Source organism: Salminus brasiliensis, chromosome 5, assembly GCF_030463535.1.
Source record: "Salminus brasiliensis chromosome 5, fSalBra1.hap2, whole genome shotgun sequence".
In the NCBI taxonomy this organism is placed as follows: domain Eukaryota; kingdom Metazoa; phylum Chordata; class Actinopteri; order Characiformes; family Bryconidae; genus Salminus; species Salminus brasiliensis.
In genome coordinates this window covers 25,266,068-25,289,029 of record NC_132882.1, presented here as the reverse complement: position 1 = coordinate 25,289,029, position 22,962 = coordinate 25,266,068, and the positions used below count along the sequence as shown (strand labels likewise).

At 40.9% G+C, this 22,962-nt stretch overlaps 1 protein-coding gene across 2 annotated transcripts; it reads right to left on the bottom strand.

Moving 5' to 3' along the window:
- pklr (pyruvate kinase L/R) lies at positions 1-21,864 on the bottom strand. 2 transcript variants are annotated; one of them, XM_072678879.1, is made up of 11 exons: positions 21,813-21,864; positions 11,148-11,312; positions 10,964-11,055; positions 10,714-10,845; positions 7,702-7,888; positions 5,497-5,770; positions 4,449-4,599; positions 2,740-2,892; positions 2,437-2,603; positions 2,136-2,317; positions 1-215 (listed from the first exon to the last, which is right to left on the bottom strand). In XM_072678879.1, exons 2-11 carry the CDS (start codon positions 11,284-11,286, stop codon positions 109-111), a joined length of 1,584 nt encoding a protein of 527 aa, XP_072534980.1. In that variant the 5' UTR covers positions 11,287-11,312; positions 21,813-21,864; the 3' UTR covers positions 1-108. The 2 variants fall into 2 exon arrangements, with proteins under 2 accessions (XP_072534980.1, XP_072534981.1); XM_072678880.1 differs by lacking the exon at positions 21,813-21,864 and adding an exon at positions 21,361-21,401.
- Between the last annotated feature and the right edge of the window lie 1,098 nt (positions 21,865-22,962).

The window sequence follows — 22,962 nt, the reverse complement described above, 5'->3', positions numbered from 1 at the left end:
TTTCTTCCGCAAAATGACTTTTATTATGTAAATTGATAGGGATATGGAATGGAGTTTGTCCAATCATAGGTGGGAATTCAGAGGCTGAATCCAATCAGAGGTGAGGGCTCAGGATGCTGTCACTGCTCTCATGATGTTAGTGTGTCCAGATCCAGGACTCCAGCCAGTCACCACAATCACCATATCACCGGACTTAAAAAAGCCTCGTGCTTTACCTAAACTCACACAGACACACACACAGACACACACATAGATAAATTAATAACCATTACCATCTTTTGTTCATCAGTGTTTTTGTTTTTTTAAGCCTCTCTTTAGGAAAGTAGTAGTAAACATCCAATATCTGGTATGCCTAATCAATACAATAAAGGGCATATCACCCAATTTTCATCAACCCAATTTTCTACTTTCAACTGTATAGCACAGTGGTAGGAGCATCATGCTCTGGGACTGCTGGGACAGCTGCCAGTGTAACTGGTACATTGCAAAAAGTGAATGGATTAATGAAGAAGGTGGACAACCTCTAGAAATCTTGTAGTATACCCTCAAACCATTAGCTAGATGGTTAAAACTGGATAAAAGTGGGTGTTTCAACAGGAAAATGACCTAAAACAAAGCTGAAAGGTGGATGTGTAATGGACAAAGCAGGCTTTTGGAAGTATTCTAGGACTGGGACGAGTCCTCTAAAATATGTGGACTATGCTTAAAATCCATCCAGGTCTGTGCCAGGAAGCTAACAAGTCAAACTGTAACAGATCTGCCAAGAGGCAAAACGATGTTGAATAAATTCCTACAATTTGCACAAAGATAGATTTCATACATATTTTACGACTCACACTACAGTGTTGCTACTGCTACATTCATGGTGCTTTTCTAAATTGTGGGGCTTCTAAAAATGGACTTAATGGAACTTAATATCAGACTTTCACTTTCTACTATGGTTAGGTTTAGAGCTAGGATTATGGTAAAGTGTTAGGTTGTTTAGGTTGGGGTGTAGGCAGAACCTATGGAGCCCTAAGCAGATTTTCATTTGGGCCCCCCCATACCACCACCTCAGCACCAGATGCATCATCATTCCATAGGCTACACTGTGTGTGTAAGGTACCCACTATCATTAGCATTATTTGTAATTAGCTTACAGCACACTGCTGTCATTCTGGCTGTTGTTTTTAACCTTTTAATACATTTTTACTGTTAAATACAGAGTGGTGTATAAGTGTGGCATATTGATTTAACTATTTGAAACATAGCAGACAAGACACTGCATTTACAGTAAACATGTTAACCAGTTAAAATGTTGGTTTTTGAACAGATGTTTTTTCTTTTTGCAGTCATTTGCCCAGAGAGAGATATTGTGCAATATGCTGAAGCACCCGGGCCTTTACCGACCACCCAAGCAGCGCTTATCTGCATTTGTCCAGAAGTGACAGCCAACCTAGTTATGGTGTAACAACTATGAAAAAAATAATAATATTAAAAATAACCATTTTGTTTTATTATGCAATTTATTTTTTAAATATATATTTTCATCATGATATCGTGATGCTCTGGGGGGGGGGACACACTAGTGAACTAGTGAACTAGGGCCAGTGAGTACACACACACCCAGAGCGATGGGCAGCCAACTCCAGCGCCCGGGGAGCAGAGAGGGTAAAGGGCCTTGCTCAAGGGCCCAACATCGAACCCACAACCTTGTAATCGACAACCCGGCGCTCTAACCGCTAAGCCACCACTGCCTAAGCCACCACTAAACGTTTAGCTGTAGGTTTAGGTTATAAAATTTCACCGGCTGCTTTGTAACATTCTTTGTTCGAAGTGTTTAACTTCTGCCTTTTCTGGGTTGCATCAGTAATGTGTGCACGTGCATGAGAGTTGAACTACATTCAGTACACATCGTATTAATCCTGAAATTACTTCCTCATGAGACCAGCCTGCAAGAAGAGCGGTCAAATAATCAACCAGAATTCTGCTAGAAGTTAGTAAAACCAAAAGCACCTGGTCAAGGTGCAACTTGCTAATTTAACCAAATATTAGATGCGTTGTGTATATATTTTTAAGCATAACCCACCCAAAATTAAAATGTGTGCACAGCAATACAAACACCTAAACACCTTCACACACACACACACACACACCTATGTCCATGCCGAAGGTGACACGGTCGTCCACATCGTCTGCCCAGACCTCTCTGGATGGGATGTGAAAGATGGCGGGGAAAACCCCTCGCAGCAGCTGAGACTGACGGGCCACCTGAGCGTTTCTGGTCACAGCGATGATGGGACAGCGTGGACGGTAACGAGACAGCAGCTGAGCGGACCTGAGGAGACAAGACCAAAAAACAGGATCAAAGCAAAGTGTGTACTTCCAACAGTGAGAAACCAGTGAGTGTTACCATTAAGTAGTAATGTAAACAATAACACATGGTGGTCTGCGTACCTGCCGGTGGTGGTGAGGACGATGATGGCTCCTGCACAGCATTTGAAGGACGACTCTACAGCTCCGATCGCTGTGACCTCCGTGGGGTCCAGACTCAAAGGAGTCAAACGCCTCAACTCCTCAAAGAGCTGCTGATGGAATATAGCTGCTTCTGCCTCCCGACTAATCTGAGAGAATGAAGGAGCGAGACAAATGAGGAGTGTTTACATAATCAGATTTGAGTCATTATTAAGACACACATACATATGTACACATGACAACAGCTAGGCACAAGCACACACACAGATACTGATGCAAACCTACTGAGTGCATCATGGCCACAGCCTCTACGGGGAAGCGTCCCTTAGCTGTTTCCCCTGACAGCATAACACAGTCGGCTCCATCCAGCACAGCATTTGCCACATCACTGCTCTCAGCGCGGGTCGGCCGAGCATGTGACACCATGCTCTCCAACATCTATACACACACACACACACACACACACACAATGTTAAAAATTTGGGCCCAAACAGCTTGAATAGAGATCACACATTGTGAGTGTGTGATATCCCAGGCTGTTGCGGGATTGGACTGAATTGGTTCAGCACAGCATTTTCTGCTAATATCGGCTGGTACTTACGCCCATAGATACTAGTATGCCAACTCCTCTTGAAAACAACAAAAAAGAAGACAGATGAAAGGCCGCCTGCTATAAGTACAGATAGAAACACTTAAGAGCTGGGAACTGTAATTCAGACATTGTGGCTTCTGGTCTTTTTTTCAGCCTAGGGCTCGGTCTATTTGTAGAACCCTTTAATGGCCATGGGGAAGGGTTTTCTTTCCAACCTCCTCCCACTACTTTCACCCATTACGATATGTTTCCCAGCTCATTTTGCCTCCACATGTAATTGCTGCAAATGTATGAATGTTTTTCTTCTATATTTATTCATTCATTTTCTTGTATCTTATGTTATGAGGATTATGACATAAAGAGGTTTTGTATGTTAAATAATAAGTTGAGTAATCAATAAAAATCACACAATTATCCCGCCTGTTTTTAATGGTTGTTTTAATGCTAGGACAAGGGTTCTTATATATATATATATATATATATATATATATATATATATATATATATATAGAGAGAGAGAGAGAGAGAGAGAGAGAGAACTGTTGTATAAAAATCTTGTATCTCCATTTTTTGGCACATTTGACATAATGTGAAACAGGCAGTTGTTCTGCATTTTTTTCTGAATACTTTGTAAGCCTCCTTTCTCCCTGTTCCTCAATGCTCAGGACTTCACAGGACCACCACTCAGCAGGTATTATTTGGGAGATGGGTCATTTTCTTGAGTTCTGAGAATGACCCACCACCCAAAAAAAGACCTGCTCTGTGATGGTCCTGTGAGGTCCTCACCATGGATGAACAGGGTGAAAGGAGACTAATAAAGTATATCGTTATAAAACTCTCCAGTAACTATACACATACACACATACTTAGGTTCTGCTGTAGCCCTGCTATAAGGCTGTCAGGCCACATAAGGCACTTTGTTAAGAGAGCGATAAAGCACACTGACTCAACATTGCTGCAGGTAAATCGTGTGAGTGTCTTTGTGTGTGTGTGTGTGCAGGTGTATGCATTGTAAGACTAGGGGGATTTGTGTCTCTCTGTGTGTGTATGTGTGTGTGAGCATGTGTCTGTGAGTGGAAAACATGATTATACTTCTGTAGCTCAGCTGACACTTGTACAGGAGTCACAGACAGTAAAACTTTCAGTCAGCATTTCAGTCTAATCACATCATCACAGTACACACAGGCACAACAGCAAACAATCTGACAAGACCATGTGTACGATCTCTGCATACAAGTTCCTCTTTGCAATCCTGATTCAGTAGTGAACTAAACATACCATTAGGATGATTCACATAAGACATAATACATATATATTACAAATAACAAATATTACATATATGGACTGTATTTAAGTGTGTGTGTGTTTTGCAGTGAGAGTTGTTTTTGGTTGTGTATGCAACCTGTGTAGCGCAGATGACTGGTTTTCCTGCCGAGTTGCAGCGCCCAATCATCATCTTCTGCGCAATGAAAACTTTCTCTGCCGGAATCTCAATGCCCAGATCGCCACGGGCAACCATCACTCCGTCACTCTCCTTCAGGATCTCATCAAAACTACAGCGAGAGAGAGAGAGAGAGAGATAGAGAGAGAAAGTAAGAAAGAGAGGGAGAGAGAGGGGGAGAGTGGGTTGTGAGAATAGAATAGACACAATGACACAGAGACAGAGAGAGAGAGAGAGAGAAAGAGAGAGAGAGAGAGAGAGAGAGAGAGTGATGGAGGGAATAGAATAGCAAGACAGAAGCGGGTTGAGGGAACAGAGTGCGAGTGAGTGAGAGACAGTGACACAGAGACAGTAAGAGAGACATGTAGGTTTATATATAGTACTACATGCAGAATACATAACTACTACAGCCACATAACGCCAACATCTATCATTGATGCTTTCACCCACACACACAGAACAAAACACACACACACACACACACACACACACACGCACAGCCCTCACTCTTTTTATGTCCATTCTTGCACACTGCACGGCAACAGACCTACACCTTACAACATAAAGGATCTATAAATCTATAAAATGCAGAATACCCTTCAGACTCCCGTCACACAGGTTTTTAAACTTACAGCGGCGGCTACAAATGAGCCATGCGGGGTTTTCAACATGAGCAATGTCTTATGATTATGAGTGCATACAAATTTCCTGCAGGACACAACTCTGCCCGTTTACAGTCAAACTGCTCCCAGGCCATGAAAACAGAGCCCATACTTTTCAAAATAACAGAAATGAATGTTAATAAATAATAATACACATATAATTCTGTTGTTATTAAGGACGTATCTCTTGGGAAAGTTAGGCTCCATCTGGCTTAACTACTTGCACTGGTTAATTTCTTATACTAAAAAACTGCAACTTTGGTTAACCCTGTAATTTAAGAGTGCTATTAGATCAGCTGGAGCTGGGGTTTGCATTTTGGGTTTATAAGAATTGGTCAGCGACTTACTTCTGCACTCCTTGTCTGCTCTCCACCTTGCTGATGACTTTGATGTCTTTGCCCTTGGGTCCGAGTGCGTGGCGCACTGCGCGCACGTCCTCTGCACAGCGAATGAAGGAGGCGAAGACCATGTCCACTTCCTGATCCACTCCGAACTGCAGGTCCGCCTGGTCCCGCTCACTCACTGCAGGAAGGTTCACTAACTCCACCCCCGGCAGGTTCACACCTTTCCGGCTACACAGGGTACCCCCATTCTCCACACGAGTGTTCACCCACCCATCACCTGCAGCACAGAGACAGAGCAGCTTGTGTCTACATGAAGACATGCCAGTGTTGCTTGTTGATGTATTTTTTTTTTATTTACACAAGAAAATGATTTTGAGAGTGAAACATCTTTTGCATGGAGAGCTGGCAGACATATACGTGTGATTTAAGATGGTAATGCATAAATAAATGTGTGCCTGTAAATAGTGCTGTGAAAAGCAATCCCCTCACTGGTGTTTCTAAGCTTTTTCTTCACTGTTTTCTTGTTGTTGTTTCTTTTAAGGGTTTAAGTAATGAGCTGGAGAGAAGGCCTAATGATTTATGATCTACAGTAAGACCTCTGCAGCGTTTAGCTAATTTTTTAATAAAAACAACATGTTCGTAATTAAATTATGGTATAACTTTAATAATGCGATGGACTGATGCTTTGTTGCGTGTATTCCTGTAGTTCTGGACCTACCACAACCCTGACTAAAAAGAAATGGATAAGAAGACAGATGGATGGATGGATGGAGGTACTGTAGTAATCATGTTATTTCCCTTGTTTCGTTTTGGTAGCACAGGATTAAAACAGCCAATTGAAAGTGGTCTTATTAGATTGGAGGAAGCAGATCAGCAGACGGATGTAACGGATGTGTCAAGATAGACTGGAGAGCTCTCCCACTGTTAGGGCGTCAAATTTTCAGTGGGTAAGTCCAATTTTGTTAGGAAATATGCCACTCCTTAGTCAACATTACAGGTTGTCCAAATTCCTTTTTTGTTTGAATGTTTAGATATGTCAGCATACATGGGTACAATATACATATGTACACTATATGTCCAAATGTTTGTAGACAAACCTTCCAATGAATGCACTCAGCTACTTAAAGTTAAACTCATTGCTGACACACACACAGCTTGTCTCATCCCTGTGGAGATGTATTGTCAATAGTAAAGGACTCTCTGGAGCCGATAAACACAAACCTATTGGCACTATGTCCAATGCCAGGTGGCAAGAGGGATAAAACACTAAAGAGGTGTCTAATACTTTAGTCTGTACAGTGTACAATCTATATTGAGTCGTATTTATTGCATTGTCTACTGCAGTCTGTCCTGTACTGTAATATGGTTCTCGTTTTGTTCCATGTTGCACCTTTCTGGAAAAATAAAAATGTATAAAAAAATAAAAATATAATTTCATTTTACCGTGTGCTGGTACAGAGCTGAAATGACAATAAAGCCTCCTGACTTGACTTGAGGAGTGTGGATAAGGCTTTTGCAGTAGTTTCAGGTGCAAATAGGATGTAGTCCGATCATGCATTATATATATAAAACTAGCTTGCAAGCTCAAATGTGCAGCACTTGAGGCATGTACATGGAAAAACACTAAATGCTGTTCTATCACTCATACATGTACATATGCAGAAGGATTGTGCAAGACACAGGAGAATAGTACAGACATGAGCAGAGATACTGGAAGTGTTAATTATATATTCCATATGATGCAAAGGATAAGTCGACTACTGCTGACCATTTTTGCCTCATAAAGCAAGGTGTAAATCAGAGGTAGTGTCTCAAAATGAGAGATAAATCAATTGTAGATGCTCTCACAGTCCACGTGATTGTTTTCTCAATTCTTTTCAATACTTTTTTACAGTGTTAAATTACACCCTTATTGAATGTTTTGGTGGGGAACAAACTACATTCCTACATACTACTCTTGTTCCCGTTTCCCCCAGATTAGCTACAGCCTTCCTGAAGTCCACATTAATTTCAGATGTGTTGAGAGCATGCACTGTTTGCAACAAGTCACACCTTCTCAGGCACGTACAACAACTGGCCCTCAGTGTTAGATGCTTACTCATGCTCCCATTTAACTTATCAATATTCAGTTCAGTGTGCACAAAAATGAACCAAAATACAGCAAATGAGAGAAGGTGGAGTGTATGTGTGTGTAAGTGTGTGAGGTACCTATCTCCAGAACTGTAAGAGCGATGAGTCCATCGTCTATGTAGATCCTGCTGCCTTGCTGTACCACGCATGGTAGGCTGGGGTAATCTACCCACACCAGAGTACCGTCCGTCCTGTCCCGCTCTGCTTCCCCTGTTACCACCTTCACCAGTGCCCCACGCTCCAGTTTCACCTCACCCTCTGCACTCTGAGACCAACAAACACATTTTATGCATTAAAGACTTGTAAATGGTCTTGTTTCACAAAAAAGGAAACACAGGAAAAGTCTTAGTAAGCTTAAAAGAATTCATAGTTTAAAAGAAAGTTTTATATAAAATAATAATGTGCACTGCTGCATTAGGTTGGGCAATATGATGATATTTTATCGTATCGCAACACATTTTATTACCGTGATACACAATATGCTTTTCTTATAGCCATCGAGGATATATGTGGTTAAAGAACACAGATCAACTGCACATTTTATTACACTGTAATTAGCCAGGTTTAATTGGATGAAGAGCAGCACATTTAGAATAAATCTCACTGTTTTCAGTATTTTTTAATAGTATTATTTAAGAATCTGTAAGAATACTGATGCATTTTGTCTGCGATGAGGTGTATAAATATTATGTATTGTGAAAATATCAAGTATTGTGACAAAATAGTTATATGTATATGTATTTATATTTTTATCAGATCACCCAAACCTACTTCTGCACCTGTATGTAAACTGCTATCTTTATTTTGTCATTTGGTTTACTTTGTTTTATTATAATATGTGTATCACCCTTGGGTTGATAAATGAGTACTGTGAATGTATATATAACACATATATCCATATATATATTTATAATATATGTTACTGTGAATAGCTGAGGACGGACTCACGCTACAGGATAATTAGGCTGATTTTGAGGCTGATTTGCTCCTCCTGACAATTGCATAAATTGAGAATTTTATAAAAAAGAACACCTCTCTAAATGTTGAGCACAGGAGTGGATTAATCATGCTTTGGGCGTATTAATGCCAGTGATACAGGCAACATTTTACTGGTAGATTGAAAATACATCCAATTAAATGTTAGCAAATTCTGTAAATATCAGCAAAATAGAGCAGTGCAGCAACTGCTCAGAACTAAATGACCTTTGCAAGGAAAAATTGTCAAAAATCTCCCAAATCAAGAACTAAAAGATTGTATGAATGCTAAAAAGGCATTCATACAATTACACTTGCCAAAAGGGATGTTACTAAGTGATTCATGCTCTGTTCTTTTATTTTTTTTATTTGAAAACTGTACAAAAAAACTGTGAAATATAAAAGTACTGCTGAAAATATTACACTTCACAGTATTCACAGTAACAGAAATTGTGACCAGGGGTGCCCAAAGCCCTAAACTTGCTTATTTGCTAAGAAGAATTTTATAGCATAGTTGAACATGCTCTTCTGGGCATGCATAACCTTATATCAAAGCTCAGGGTACACCTAACTCTGAGCTTACATTAAATATTTGCAACAAATGTGCATGGTTTTTATGCTGATTTGCAAACTTTTGAGGAACACAATATCACATGTAGTGTTGGTAGGGAAGGTGGATTTGCCATTTCTCTCTCCAGTGTGTGCTGGGAGCCCATCCCCTGATTACAGATAGCTGCAGCTTCTTAGGAAGGAGCTCCCAGCAGCTTAAAAAGCTCCACTCTCTGCAGCACAAGAGAGAGAACGTAACTCTCTTGGCTAAGGAGCAAGAGTTACTCAAGAGAATGCTATCCTCTCAGCCACGGAGTAAAGAGCCATCACAGTGACTCCCACTCAGGTTTAGAGAAGTAGTGTTTTGGGTGTGACATGTGCACTTATGTGTAATAAAACACATTTGGGATGACTCGCACTGCTGTGTGTGTGTGTGTGTCTCTGAGCTTCGCACGGCCCTCCAGTCACGTGACTTGGCCTCTCCCTGGGCTGAGATCACAATGTATTGAAAACATCAATCCCAACACCCCATGTATTTTCTCAGCATTCTTCCGCAGTCAAATCTCACAGGTGTTTCAACAACCATTCCAAAAAAGATTTTCAATTGGGCAAATTTTCATTATTCAGACAAGACCTACTTCCATGTGGAATTCCAGTGCTCAGTGCAATAACACTGGTTCTTGGCACAGAGTTACACCGATCTGTCTCTCTCTACCCTAGTGCCTTGGTATCCTTCCCAGCCCTCCTAGACTCCTGGATCCACAGGCATCTTTAGAGATCATAAGGTGGACAAACAGCTGAAGTTAGTGCTGTGAGATCTAACTGTGACTCTGCAAGTGCGTGGCCTGAATAAGAGACCCTTAGGAACTGGATGTGTCACACACATTACACTACCCATCCAATTTACTGTAGGGGCATGCCATCATGAATCAATAACACTGTTTGTCCTCCCATAATCGAGGTTCTGCTATTGCTGCACTTACATAACCCCTTTATTTAACGGACCTAGAATAAAATCATCACCTGGTGCCATGAGCGCTGACTGTCTTTGCTTATTGCCACTAAAGAAATCACTTTAGCTCCCAATTTAGCTGACATCCCTGAATGCTGCAACGCCGTAAAACCCAGGCGACATGTTGTCCACCACACCATGCGTGAAACTGCTCCATGGACTTTAAAGAAAAAGCCATTACCCCAAGGTCTTTACATGTAGCTTCCCTAGGTTTGAAACCTTGTGGTCAGTCTTGGATTACTCTTTTGGTTTTGCCCAGGTCCTCTCTGTGTTTTTAGCTTTCACCTGTGTTTTTTGGATTACTTAGAGCTATGGATTACTTGGAATTTGTCAGACTGCATTTATAGTCCAACACCTTCAAAACAGTGTTTGAGTTAAGTGTTATATTGAACTCGCACCCCCAACTTTACCTTGAACCCTTCTGAGTTACACCCTATTCTGTCCTGAATACATAGAGAACCAGCACCACTACTTACGGAGCATCTAGGAGAACGTGAATGCATACACATGCAGACACAGGCAATCGCATGCATTCACACACCCACACTACTTACCCCTTGCACCAGCCCAGTGCGAATTTCTGGCCCTTTGGTGTCCAAGGCGATGGCCACAGGTCGGTAGCACAGTGGGTCAGATGTCAAAGTCTCCACCGCTTCCCGAATGTTACGGATTGTCTCACCATGGTACTGAGAGAGAAAGACAGAGAGAGAGAGAGCGATAGAGAGATAGAGACAACAGTTTCTAACCGTGATGTGCTTTAACAAACACACATGCACCCACACTCACATACACATATGTACAGACCTGGTGACTGCCATGGGAAAAATTGAGACGAGCAATGTTCATTCCAGCCTTCACCATTTCCTGCAGCTTTGGAACAGAGCGGGATGCCGGACCTGCCAGCAGGCAGCACAGCAGGAGAAAGACAGAAAATTAGTCAATATTTCTACCCCTACAGGCCAGTCACAGGACTAACTATCCAACTTACCGATGGTGCAGATGATGCTGGTGTTGCGTGCTGTAATGGGCTCCTGGTCGATGTCAAGTAGACACAGGTGTTCCAGGAAAGTGTCGGCCATAGAGGCGTCCAGCTGCTGCTTCTGGATAAAAGAGTCTGGCAGAGCCATGACATCAGAGTAACGTCTGATACGCGCTGAGAAAGAGAGAGAGAGAGAAAGAGAGAGATTTTCCTTTATTGAAAACATGCACTTGACTAGGACTCCCCAAAAGTTTGTGAAAAGTCTGTAATGCGTAGATCCACATGAGAGTCATTTGAACACAAGCTTCAGTGAAAGTGAAAAAAACGTTTTAACAAAGGCCTTAACATGGAGATACTTACATACTTTTTTCTTCATTTGGGTTTTTATACCTTTTTTTAATGTAATTATTATTATTATTGAATGGTTATTGTTGCTTTTTTCAATCACTATGAGCCACTGTTGCTGTTATTGCTACTGTTGGTATAATGCTCTGGCAATATTGTACTTACCACACATGCCAACAAACTATCTTGCGCAGCAGTGAACCGAAAGCGAGAGTGTGTGGGTGTGTGCAAGAGCGTGAGAGTGAGAAAGTTTAATTACAACCTCGTAGGATAAAAGTCTTTATTATATTACACATTACTATAGTCTTCCACAGGCATTTTGTGCGTATGAACAGAGAGGTCACTGACATGGGAATTGTGGGCCAATGTCGAAAACTGCTGTTTGTACAGATCTGCAGATGCTGACACATAAACACTTATAAAATGTGGCAATGTGGCAAACCGTGGAAACAGATACCTGCATTAGCATTAGAGACATATAATATGCATTCCTGTAGGGGTTCAAATGCAGTAAAATGAACAAAATGCAGATTTTTAGATTTTAGCTCAGTGGCCCAGCTTCACCTAAACATCCAGCTCTTCTAGAGTAGCACAATAGATACACCTTTGTTCATTCTGAAAGCAATTACCTGTCGATACTGAGTTGATGTTATCGTACAGCCCTACTGTGAACACAATACTAGGGCTATGCTGAGCTGTAAAGTTGAAAGGAGTGTGTGTATGAGAGAAAGAGACGAAAGAACCAAAGAGAAAACATAGAAAGGCCAGTAAAGCAGGAGATTTATAAAAGATAGCAATTTGCTAATAAAGGCTGAGACTGTGTTCCAGGGAGCTACAGAGGCCTTTAAGATTAACTTTATTTATTCAAGGTCGATAGAAAGCTGCTGCTTCCCAGGAGAGAGATGCTAGATGGACAGAAGAGTCAATACTGTGGAGTTGTGCAAAAAAATAAAAGAGAGTTTGGTGCAGAGAGACGTGGAGCAGCATATAGTCTTATTTTAAAGTGCAGTCTCAAAATGACCCACTCTGCTTAGAAGGGATGATTTGGGGATGAGGTGGGGTGGTGAACATTCTTGTTGCTAAATGCAATCAAATCCTCAAAGCAATGTTCCAAACTCTAGTGGAAAGCCTTCCACAGTAGAGACAGGTGCACCAACAAAAGCAGGACATACTTTTTCAGAAATATAATTTCAGAAGAAACAGTAAATGAGCAGGTGTCCCAATATTTTGTCCCAAAAATGTATTAAAAAAGCTCTAATGTGTCTTCTTGGAGTAATGTATGTACTGGAGCAAGTTTCTATTTCTGTACAGATAAAGGCGATGAGGCGATGAAGCCGAAAAATCTTTCAGTCATCAGTAAGAAGTTGGAAGGTCAGAAAACTACTCATAGACCATATAACAGCCATAAAAGCAAAACAATCACTTAAAATGCCTGTGGTTTTGGGTGTTCTTTTGGCCTGAAACCCATTTGCCTCGGGTAAGATGCTGTGATCCAGCGGATAATAGATCTTTTCACATGACAGTGATCCAAAAGGAAATTTCAGATCAACAAAGAAACCACTGGCTGCATCCAAACGGTCTGTTTTGTTGTTGTTGTCTCATCGTCCTCATGTGAACTCAAAACCAGGCCGAAGAGCAGAGCCCATAAACACACATCTACAAACCTCACCTTCTGCGTAGAACCGTTCCTGATCTGATCATTTTCACAGATACAGCACAGCATAACAGAAAACCACTAACTACCGGCTGTTCAGCAAAGAACTAGCAAATAACTGCAAAGTAGCTTTCAAACTTACAGCAACAACCTGAGGCACACTGAGGCTACACTTCCACACAGAAGCTATACTCCCACACAGAGGCTATATTGAGGCTTGGTACTCCCACAGGTACAACACTTGGATGCATGCCCAAGTATATTTCCACCCAAATGTGTACTTAAGAAAATTTTCAAGATGACATATTATTACCACTTTTCCACAGGATAACACAGTTCTCTGGGGTTGTAATGAAATGTGTGTAATATGCTTTAGTCAAAATACCACATGGATCAGGCACCACAGCATCCCTCACACCCTGTCTAAACAAAGCTTTGGTGCTTTGGTGAAACACAAAAAACATCACTGACTTGCAAAGATGCAGATCTTCTGGTGATGTACACAACCATTCAACATTAGACAATTTTCTTTTTGCAAGTTTATCTGTCAGCAGTCAGCACTAGAATCTAGAAGGCTACAACCAAAACCAGTTAAATCAAAGAGGAAAATCAAAACCAATAAACAGAACCAAACCACAGAGGAGTATAAACTGGTGGCACAAGCTCAATGAAAAGCTGAAAACAAGTAGGTGTTCTCCACTGCAGACTGCTCTAAGTTCCAAGTAAGAAATTTCAACTGGAACGTCCCCACAAGTCGGATTTTCCACTTGTTTGTACTTGAGTGCCTCACCAACCCTGAGTTCAAAATCCAATATGGCTGCAGTGCACATGAACAGTAATGAAAGCATTAGTATTATATGGTTTATTAGCACTTCTATCTGTCTTATTAAATCAGTCCTATACACAGTACTGTGAATGTGTTCCCATGATGTTTGGAATGCGTAAAATACTGCATAATGCAATGTTATGAACTAGCATTGTTAACAATGCTGACAATGCTAACCAGACACCACATGTATGTGCACAAGGTCAAAGTGAGTTTTCATAATAAGGTTCCTTTTTACATCTGTGGAAAACACTATTGGATGTCCGGCGGATACGGTGGTGCAGCAAGTACCTGGGAGTGCTCCAGAAGACACTACTGAGACATTTTCCTGTCATTAGGCCACACAGTGCATCCTCCCAGTGTGCATCCTTCTCCCCAAGCTCTCGAGCAATAGCATGATTATTCCAAGCAAAAAAAGAAAAGCTTTTAAACACACTGTATGTCAATGTCAGACCCGGTTCTAGATTGCTTTGTCTGAGGGAGGGTAGATGAATGTATCTATTAGCAGGGTCAATACCCAGGCAGGTAGGTAGATTACACAGTCAGAAGTCATGAATATGAAACGAATATGAGGGCGCTAAGCTACGCAAGACTTTGCAAAACACAACAGACCACAGGCCGAGGGCTGCACAAGCCTGACTTCTTCAGTCAATCAGTTAAATGAAAGCATTGCTTTCAAGCTTAGGTCTTGTCTTTTTTATTTGCTTTCTGTGCTCTCTGTCTCGCGCTGTAATACGCACACACTCACACAGGCCTTCCGAGGTGTCAGGGTGCCGTTCACAGAAGATGAGAGACAGACAGACGAGAAGTAGGTCAAGACATACACACAAACAAACCCTCACACACTCACACACACTCAGTCACTCGCTAACATTCACATAAGCATTTAGGCACCAGTCGTTCACTGGAAACACAGTTTGTGTTTCTGATTCCTGAGAAGCTGAAACACAATCACATAATGACGAGCTCACAGTCTTCATTTGCACAAGTCGAAAGTATTGATCCACACTCGTCCCACATCATCTACTCTCTGCTTCCTCACATCAGCTCCAGTCAGTGGCTCTTCCCTTACGCACGACTACACACTCATACACAGCTGGAGAGATTAACCGGATATGCTCAGCATTAATGAAGACACTGAGAAGCCCATACAGACTACAAAACTGTCTTTTAAACAGAGTAGGCCTGCTTCCATAATGCACTAGCTACATGGGTGTTTTTTGATAGTCTAATTTGTAGATGATCTGAACTGAGTGTGTGACAAGTTGTTGTACAAAATGACGCATTTACTGACTGGCGTTTGAGGCTATTAAATCTTATATGTATATAAATAGAGTGTGAAACGAACACAAGCTTCTTGTTTGTCTGCTTTTTTCAGTGATGCTTCCTTCGATTCTTTATGGGCAGGGGCCTCCAGTTCACTAATATTCTTGGGTTTGTGTCAAACTGCCTTCAAACAGGTTTCTTTGGGGTTCAAGTCAGGTGACCATGATAGCCATTTCAGAATCTTCCAAGACTTCTTCTGAAACCAAGCCTTGGTGGACTTTGAGGTATACTTGGGATCACTGTGTTGGAGCAGCACTGTGGGGCAGTGGTGGCTCAGCGGTTAGAGCGACGGGCTATCGATAACAGGGTTGTGGGTTCGATACCTAGGCTTGGCGAGCTGCCACTGTTGGGCCCCTGAGCAAGGCCCTTTACTCTCTCTGCGCTGGAGTTGGCTGCCCACCGCTCTGGGTGTGTGTGTACTCACTGCCCCTAGTTCACTAGTGTGTGTGATCACTATCACAGATGGGTTAAATGCAGAGAACACATTTCTGTACAGTGACAAATATGTGCACCTTTACCCTTTTTTGGAAGGTTTAATGATGCTTTCAGCTTCCTCCCAGAAGGCATGACGTTTTCGACTAGAATCCCCTGACACTTGATTGAATCCACCTTGCCTCGCACACACTGCAGGTTCCCAGGGCCAGAAAAGGCTAATCAAATCCAGAGCATCACCGAGCCACCGACATGCTTTACTGTAGACACTGTGTTCTTGTCTTCGTTCTTCCTCCTCCAGACATACCGCTAATCCAAAGGCCCAAAAAGTTCCACAGAACAGGATCCCAAATGTTCTGTAGCTTATGTATGTGGTTCTGAGCAGATTAAAGCCAAATGTTGTACATTTGGGTCAGTAGAGGTGTACGGGCACCTGGAATCTGGTGATATCCGGTGATTGCTTCCTCTTTCTGCCATGTCCAGGTAGTGTAGCAAGTGGTCATTTAACTTATGAACTACGCTTCTAGCTACATCTCTAGGAACATTTAGTGCCTTTGCTCTGTCTCTCTGTATCCTTTTCCTTATTTATGCAATCTCTTTTTAGAGAATTATCTCGGCTTATTTCTATATTTCCATATTTCCAGGGGTTAAATAATTTTGAAACTGCAGTAGTCATTAAATATGGCATTTTGTGTTGAATATGGAGAAGGCACCTATTCTAGGTGTGCTGAGCTATTTACATTGTTCTCCTAATTTGCAATGGTGGTTGAATATTTATGAATATATTATTTGATTTTGATTTGATTGCAACTGTATAGGCTATTAAGGTTATTTACTAGTGTTGGTAAATGAATACATGTTTAAATATTAATGTTCATTAATATAGTAGCATGGTTTTGGATATAGCTCCAACCCTCATATATACACTTTGCAACAATCCTACAATATAGGCCTTCCTGAAGCCACCTTGGAGCAAAGATCAGAACACATTGTCACATTGTTTTTAAACCATGAAGCTGCTCTGTACACTGTGTGAATAATTCTAGATGAATGGATAAATCTAAATCTCTAAAAAGATCTAAAATCTCCTGTTACGTCACCATTTTGGAGATACATGTTTTTCTTTGGACAGCGATCTATTAAAATAGGTGGTTTGTTTGTACAGAAACTTTTCAGACATGTCGAACTGGATTCCACCCAGGCTGCAGCTCTGCAGAGATTAGCATTTTCCCTTGTCTTTTAACACTCTGAATTCAATTCATGAAGGCACTGCTGATTAGCTTTGTCTTTAATAAAGCAAAATGCAGAAAATTGAACCTCAGGGCTGGGGGCAGCCAGGGTTGGATTCAGGGCTGCAGCCAAGGCTGACACATGTGCTCCAGATAGGGAAGTGCATAGAGTACAGTGTAAGAATACAGTACACAGTGCCTGGATTGTGACACAGGGCATGACTCAGCTTGCCTTCAGGTTAGAAAAGCAAAGGATGCAGCCAAGATAGACTGGGTTTCTTGTCCAGCTGTAAGGGGAAGAGATGAAGCAGTATGAGTGTTCATATGAAGAGATGCACAGTGATGGCCATATCATTTTGGTATCAGCAGACAATTGCTTACATTAGTAACCCACAGTGTGTTGGTACTGTCTACTAAGCCTTTCTCAATTTTGGGGTTTCACTATGTGACCGAGCCCTGAAAAGGGAGTCTTCATATACCAGTCCTAGTAATGTTTTTTCTACTTTACCTGAAGCCATAACTTGGCAATATGACTCAAGACAAAGATATGTGTTAATATCAAGGTTGCAGCTGAAATAGGACAGATCTTGCTAGTATAGACAATTCTTCAGGCCTCAGTCGCACCTTCAAGGCGGCCTGAGCAGGGTGTATTCACACCTAAGTGATGTAATAGTTTGAATCAAATCCATGAAAAGGCTACATTTAACTACACCTTAAACTAACCAAGACCTACCATGACAAACTCTGCCAGGCCTATAGAGTTTTTTTAATAACCTTGTGCTGCATGTGAAAGATTATGGGTGACTGAAAGAAATCAGTTTTTCAGCCACTTTTGAAGGATCCTACAAAATGGAACAACCTTCAGTGACGTGACAGCTGATGGTGCTTTCCTTGGCTGCATCCCCAGCTTCGTGACTAGAGTTTTGTCTCCTCCCTAGTTATACACTGTTGTCAATGGTTTCACCTATGTTTTGTTAAGGGTGTGTGTATAGCTATATGCTCTATATGGCTTCCTTTAACTGTCTGTTCCTGATATCTTTACTCCTATTATTTCGAGGTATATTATTTCTAATTTCAAATAATATTATTATTGTTCCTTAATCTCTGCCTGCCACAAGTTGTATTTTTAATTTTTTTGACCTTTGTTGACCTTTTAAATGCTCATTTTTAAACATTTTTAAACTAATTAAAGTTAAAAAAGCATCTGCATGACATGAGGATAACTACTCCCTAACCAAGAACCATTTAGGAAGCCTAATGTTTTAAAAGTGTGTTCCGCTGAGTTTCAAGGGTGATCACAGCCCACTATTCTGTGAATTAATAATTCCATTCATAAATCACATGCAGCACATGAATGCAGCAGACAAAAGTCTTTCTATGAATCATAAACCATGTAGCTGAATCACTTGCAGAACACTGGGACCTGATGTATTCAACCTTTTGTGAATGTTTCAGGTGCAATTTGGACAAATTTTGTTCATTTCAGACGCATTGTGAACACCTCTCTCTCCAAAATGCTTAGTCATCAAAAACTCCTTTCTTAAATATAGTGACTTTTACATTTCTATGACATGTGGCTCAAATGCATCTCAGATGGGTGCTTTTACACTGGCACTGTTATTTGGATTGGCCTTATCCACATATAATCTTCATATTCAAGATGCATGAAGAGATCAAGTGTAGTTAAATGACCTGTTCTTTTACTGTCTGTATGCAGGTGTAAACGCACAAACTGACCTGTTACTTAATAATGAACCTTGGTCATGAACTCTGCAATACAGACTTGGCAAGGCATATGAGGATTAAAAGGGAAAGTTCACTGTCACTGGAGCACAGATAACCTAGGAAAACCTGTAGACCACAAGCTACACACCTGATGATTTAGAGAGAATCTGTTTGAGAAGTTGAGTCAGTTTCTAATTGCAGAGATGAAATTAGCAGTACAAAGGGACCATTTACACAGAAGATAAAAATGAATACATTATGAAAATAAGAACAACTGCCAAATAAAAAAATAATAACATTTACTTTCACTATTCTCTATACAGCCTTTTCAGTCATTTTAGAAACATCCTCAGCTCTGTTTACTATTCCAAACACTTGTATATTATTACACACAGTTTATTACAAGCATATAATTTACTACATATTGTTCATGTGCTTAGGCGGCATCTTATTTGCCAGCGTCTCGGTCAATTTTTCTGTTCCACCTTAAATCACAGCAGCACTGTGCTCTCGTTTAGTTCATCTTTTCATCTGGCCAGACCATCCAGACCAACTCACAGGCCAGGCCACCACAAAATCCCCCTCTAGAATCCTCTATACACACATCCAACAGGTACCACACTTATATACATACCCCCAGCTAACCATCTCTATACATACCCCCAGGAACACCACTTAGCACACACACACCATGGTATATACTAGCAACAGATACACATCCATCATTGTACATACCTTGAACAGGTACACATACACTTCTACAAATACCTCCAACTTAAGAAAAAAAAATTAGGGCAGACAAATGTTTTTGAGGTGAAACCCACTGTGCAGTACCAACACTGGCTGTGTAGTGAAGTTCACCGTAATGGTGCACCTACCTCCCATATTAACCACTGCTGGAGTCCAACCAAAAACTATCCTCCTTTCAGCTCACAGACCCTGAAACCTTTCACAGCATACACGCTGTTGCTTGTGTAATGACATTGCTGCGTCGTTTCCCTATTGCCCCCCTCCTGCCCTTTACTCTCTGCATTCCCTCAGGTCAGGTCACCACTCCTGCAGAGAACTTCAGCTCCAAAACGAGACACCAGGACTTTGTACCTGAATGACAGTTTAAACAAGCAAGAATCTTTGGACACGATGAAAAGAGTGTAAGTTCAGATGGTCACTGCACTATGATGGAAAAAACTATATGACGCATGCAAGATCTACAATATAATAACATGCAATGTGGGTTGAACAGCACACAGCACACCAGTCCACAACTCTGAGGAGGTAACTCAATAATCATACCTTCCTTTTCTTCATCTGTAAATGGAATTCAGATTCAGATACTGCGAGCATCCTTTACAGGAGGTGGGAGTGAGGGCCCTGTTTCTATGGTGACCGCTGTCCTTCATCTCTCTCAGGTTTGAAGGTGTCTGAGCTGATGTTAAACAGACTTGCAGAAATCTAGTTATTGACCCAGTGGGGTGAAGAGGGTTCGAGTGGGCACGGAGCCATGGCTTAGATGAAGAAGAAGCAGTTCCCACACCACGATGAGGGAATTTACATAAAGAGGGAAATGGAAATTTGAAAGTACTGCACCAACATGGGGAGTGGAATAAATTTGGTTAAGTGGCTGTTACTTACACACTCTTTTACATGGCCAGCGTCCACAGGAACGTTTGAATTTGTACTTTATTCTACATTTACATTTGAGGAATTTAGCACTCACTCAATTGTAAGTCACTCTAATCTAAGAGTCACACTTACAAAAGTGCTTCACTGTTCACTTTTCACCACTGACCTGGTGAAAACTACTGCTTTAAAACTGCTGCTTCCACACATGGATGTTCCCCTGTGTACCATTTTATGTGAGCACCCCTCGATGGGCCGAACGTGTTATCGCAAACTTCTATTACCAAAGAAAAGCCCCACCATGATTTAGTAATGTGGTTAAATATGAGTTACAATCATTACAATAACAGATCACAAAGAGGTGATCTTTATATCTTGTGAGTTCATGTTTTTGTTCATATATGTTGCATATTAGGCTTAACTAAAACAGATTACATCATTTAAAAGTTCAGTAAACGTCCTGTGAAATGCACCCCCCCATTACCAAGTAAAAATGCTGAGCTAGCCCAGAGACTCTCCCTCTACTGCAAATGTGTGTCATAGTACAGCAGAATTTACCAGCCAATTTACATTGACTTCTACTGCCTATCCTGCCAAACAGTAATATCACTTAACAATTGTAGCACAATTTGTACACATTTAATCAATAATAGCACTGTATTCATAATAGAATAGTCGTAAAAATGCATTATTCCTGTTCCCAAATAGTTCACATCCTAATTCCTCAGTTTACTACTACTATTATTACTACTGATTTACTTTATTTACTTCCTAACTTTATTGCACTTTCTGTACGGTACAGCCGCTTGTAGTGTATGTAATAGAGTGTTTCAGGTTATTCAAACTTAAATCCATAAAAGTTTAAAGTTTACATCCATTAAAATGAAATAAGCATGTTTATTTTCTGCAGATAAGCCTCCAGTCTGGCTAACGTAGGACTGAGGTTCACCAAAACACAGATTAATAGTGTTTAGAAGAACAGTATGAGAATATTGGGATTCGTTAAATAATATCTGCTTCTTCTGTGATGTATTCTGAGATTTTTCTGATATATGGAAAACTCACCATATGAACCTCACCATTACCTCCCAAAGCCACCTCTTACAGCCCCTGTTCTGTAGGAAGCTTTGGCTGTAAATCAGTAGCTAGAAGACAAACAGACCTTTGTGCTGAAGCTCTTCAGGAACACACACCTGTCTCTGAGTGAAAGCCTCTAAAGGAAAAGCAACAGAGCACACCACACATTCTCACACAGTTTCGCAGGTGTTGTAAGCTGTTCAGATACAGCTTTTCCTTCTCATATTAAACCTACCGAGGATCCGAACAGCGCACAGAGAAGGAAGGGCGACGGTTCAGATTTTAATAAGTTCGCGACAAATTCAGAAGTTACTGAGCAGAATGACTTCATCAACAACCAGGCTAAAAGTTAAAAAAAAATACCCCCGAGCATGACAAGAGGAAAGCGTGAGCTAAAATCAGGTGCATTTTTCTCCTCAGGTGTGCGGAACAGCTCTTACCTGCGAGAGAGTCGGATCAGGAACAGGATGCAGACATCAACACCAAGAAGTCTTGAGGAACACTGAAGACTCCGACAATATAAGAGGATAGCTTTAGCGCCATCTTATGGGCAAGAAGTTTGACTGTTGTGTGTCATGAAGCACAAAAAGTCTACACCTGATTCAGAGTTTTGTAAAGAGTCGGTTCAGTTCCACAAAAAGAGTCGATTCATGAGTTTTTCCCTCAAGCAATAGCGCATACAGTGTTTTTTACGAACGCCATCACAAAGTAGTAAGAGATTTTTTAGATTTTGAGACAACTAAGATAAATGTAATCATATGCAAAATTTTGGGCATTCCTTGTAAAAATAAAAATAAAATTTCTGCTTTTTTATTTCTAAAATTGGAGGAAAAAAACTGTAATTATGCTTTTGAGAAAATGTGACGTAATTGGGTGGCCATAGTTTTAAATATATATATATATATATATATATATATATATATATATATATATATATATATATATACAGTGGGGAGAACAAGTATTTGATACACTGCTGATTTTTCAGGTTTTCCCACTTGCAAAGCATGTAGAAGACTGTAATTTGTATCATAGGTACTCTTCAACTGTGAGTGATGGAATCTAAAACAAAAATCCAGAAAAATACATTGTATGATTTTTAAATAATTAATTTCCATTTTATTGTGGGAAATAAGTATTTGATCATCTATCAACCAGTAAGAATTTTGGCTCTCACAGACATGTTACTTCTTCTTTAAGAAGCCCTCCTGTTCTCCACTCATTACCTGTATTAACTGCACCTGTTTGAACTCGTTACCTGTATAAAAGACACCTGTCCACACACTCAATCAGTCAGACTCCAGCATCTCCACAATGCCCAAGACCAGAGAGCTTTGTAAGGACATCAGGGATAAAATTGTAGACCTGCACAAGGCTGGGATGGGCTACAGGACAATAGGCAAGCAGCTTGGTGAGAAGGCAACAACTGTTGGTGCAATTATTAGAAAATGGAAGAAATGCAAAATAACGGATAATCTCCCTCGGTCTGGGGCGCCATGCAAGATCTCACCTCGTGGAGCATCAATGATCTTGAGGAAGGTGAGGAATGAGCCCAGAATTACACGGCAGGACCTGGTCAATGACCTGAAT

What these genes read in the sequence shown, in the direction of transcription:
- pklr (XM_072678879.1), bottom strand. Translation starts at nt 11,286, where the DNA reads ATGGCTCTGCCAGACTCTTTTATCCAGAAGCAGCAGCTGGACGCCTCT. An exon ending in CAGCATCATCTGCACCATCG is followed by an intron (nt 11,056 to 11,147) that starts GTAAGTTGGATA and finishes GCCTGCTGGCAG; the next exon opens with GTCCGGCATCCCGCTCTGTT. An exon ending in TTTCCCATGGCAGTCACCAG is followed by an intron (nt 10,846 to 10,963) that starts GTCTGTACATAT and finishes TTTCTCTCTCAG; the next exon opens with TACCATGGTGAGACAATCCG.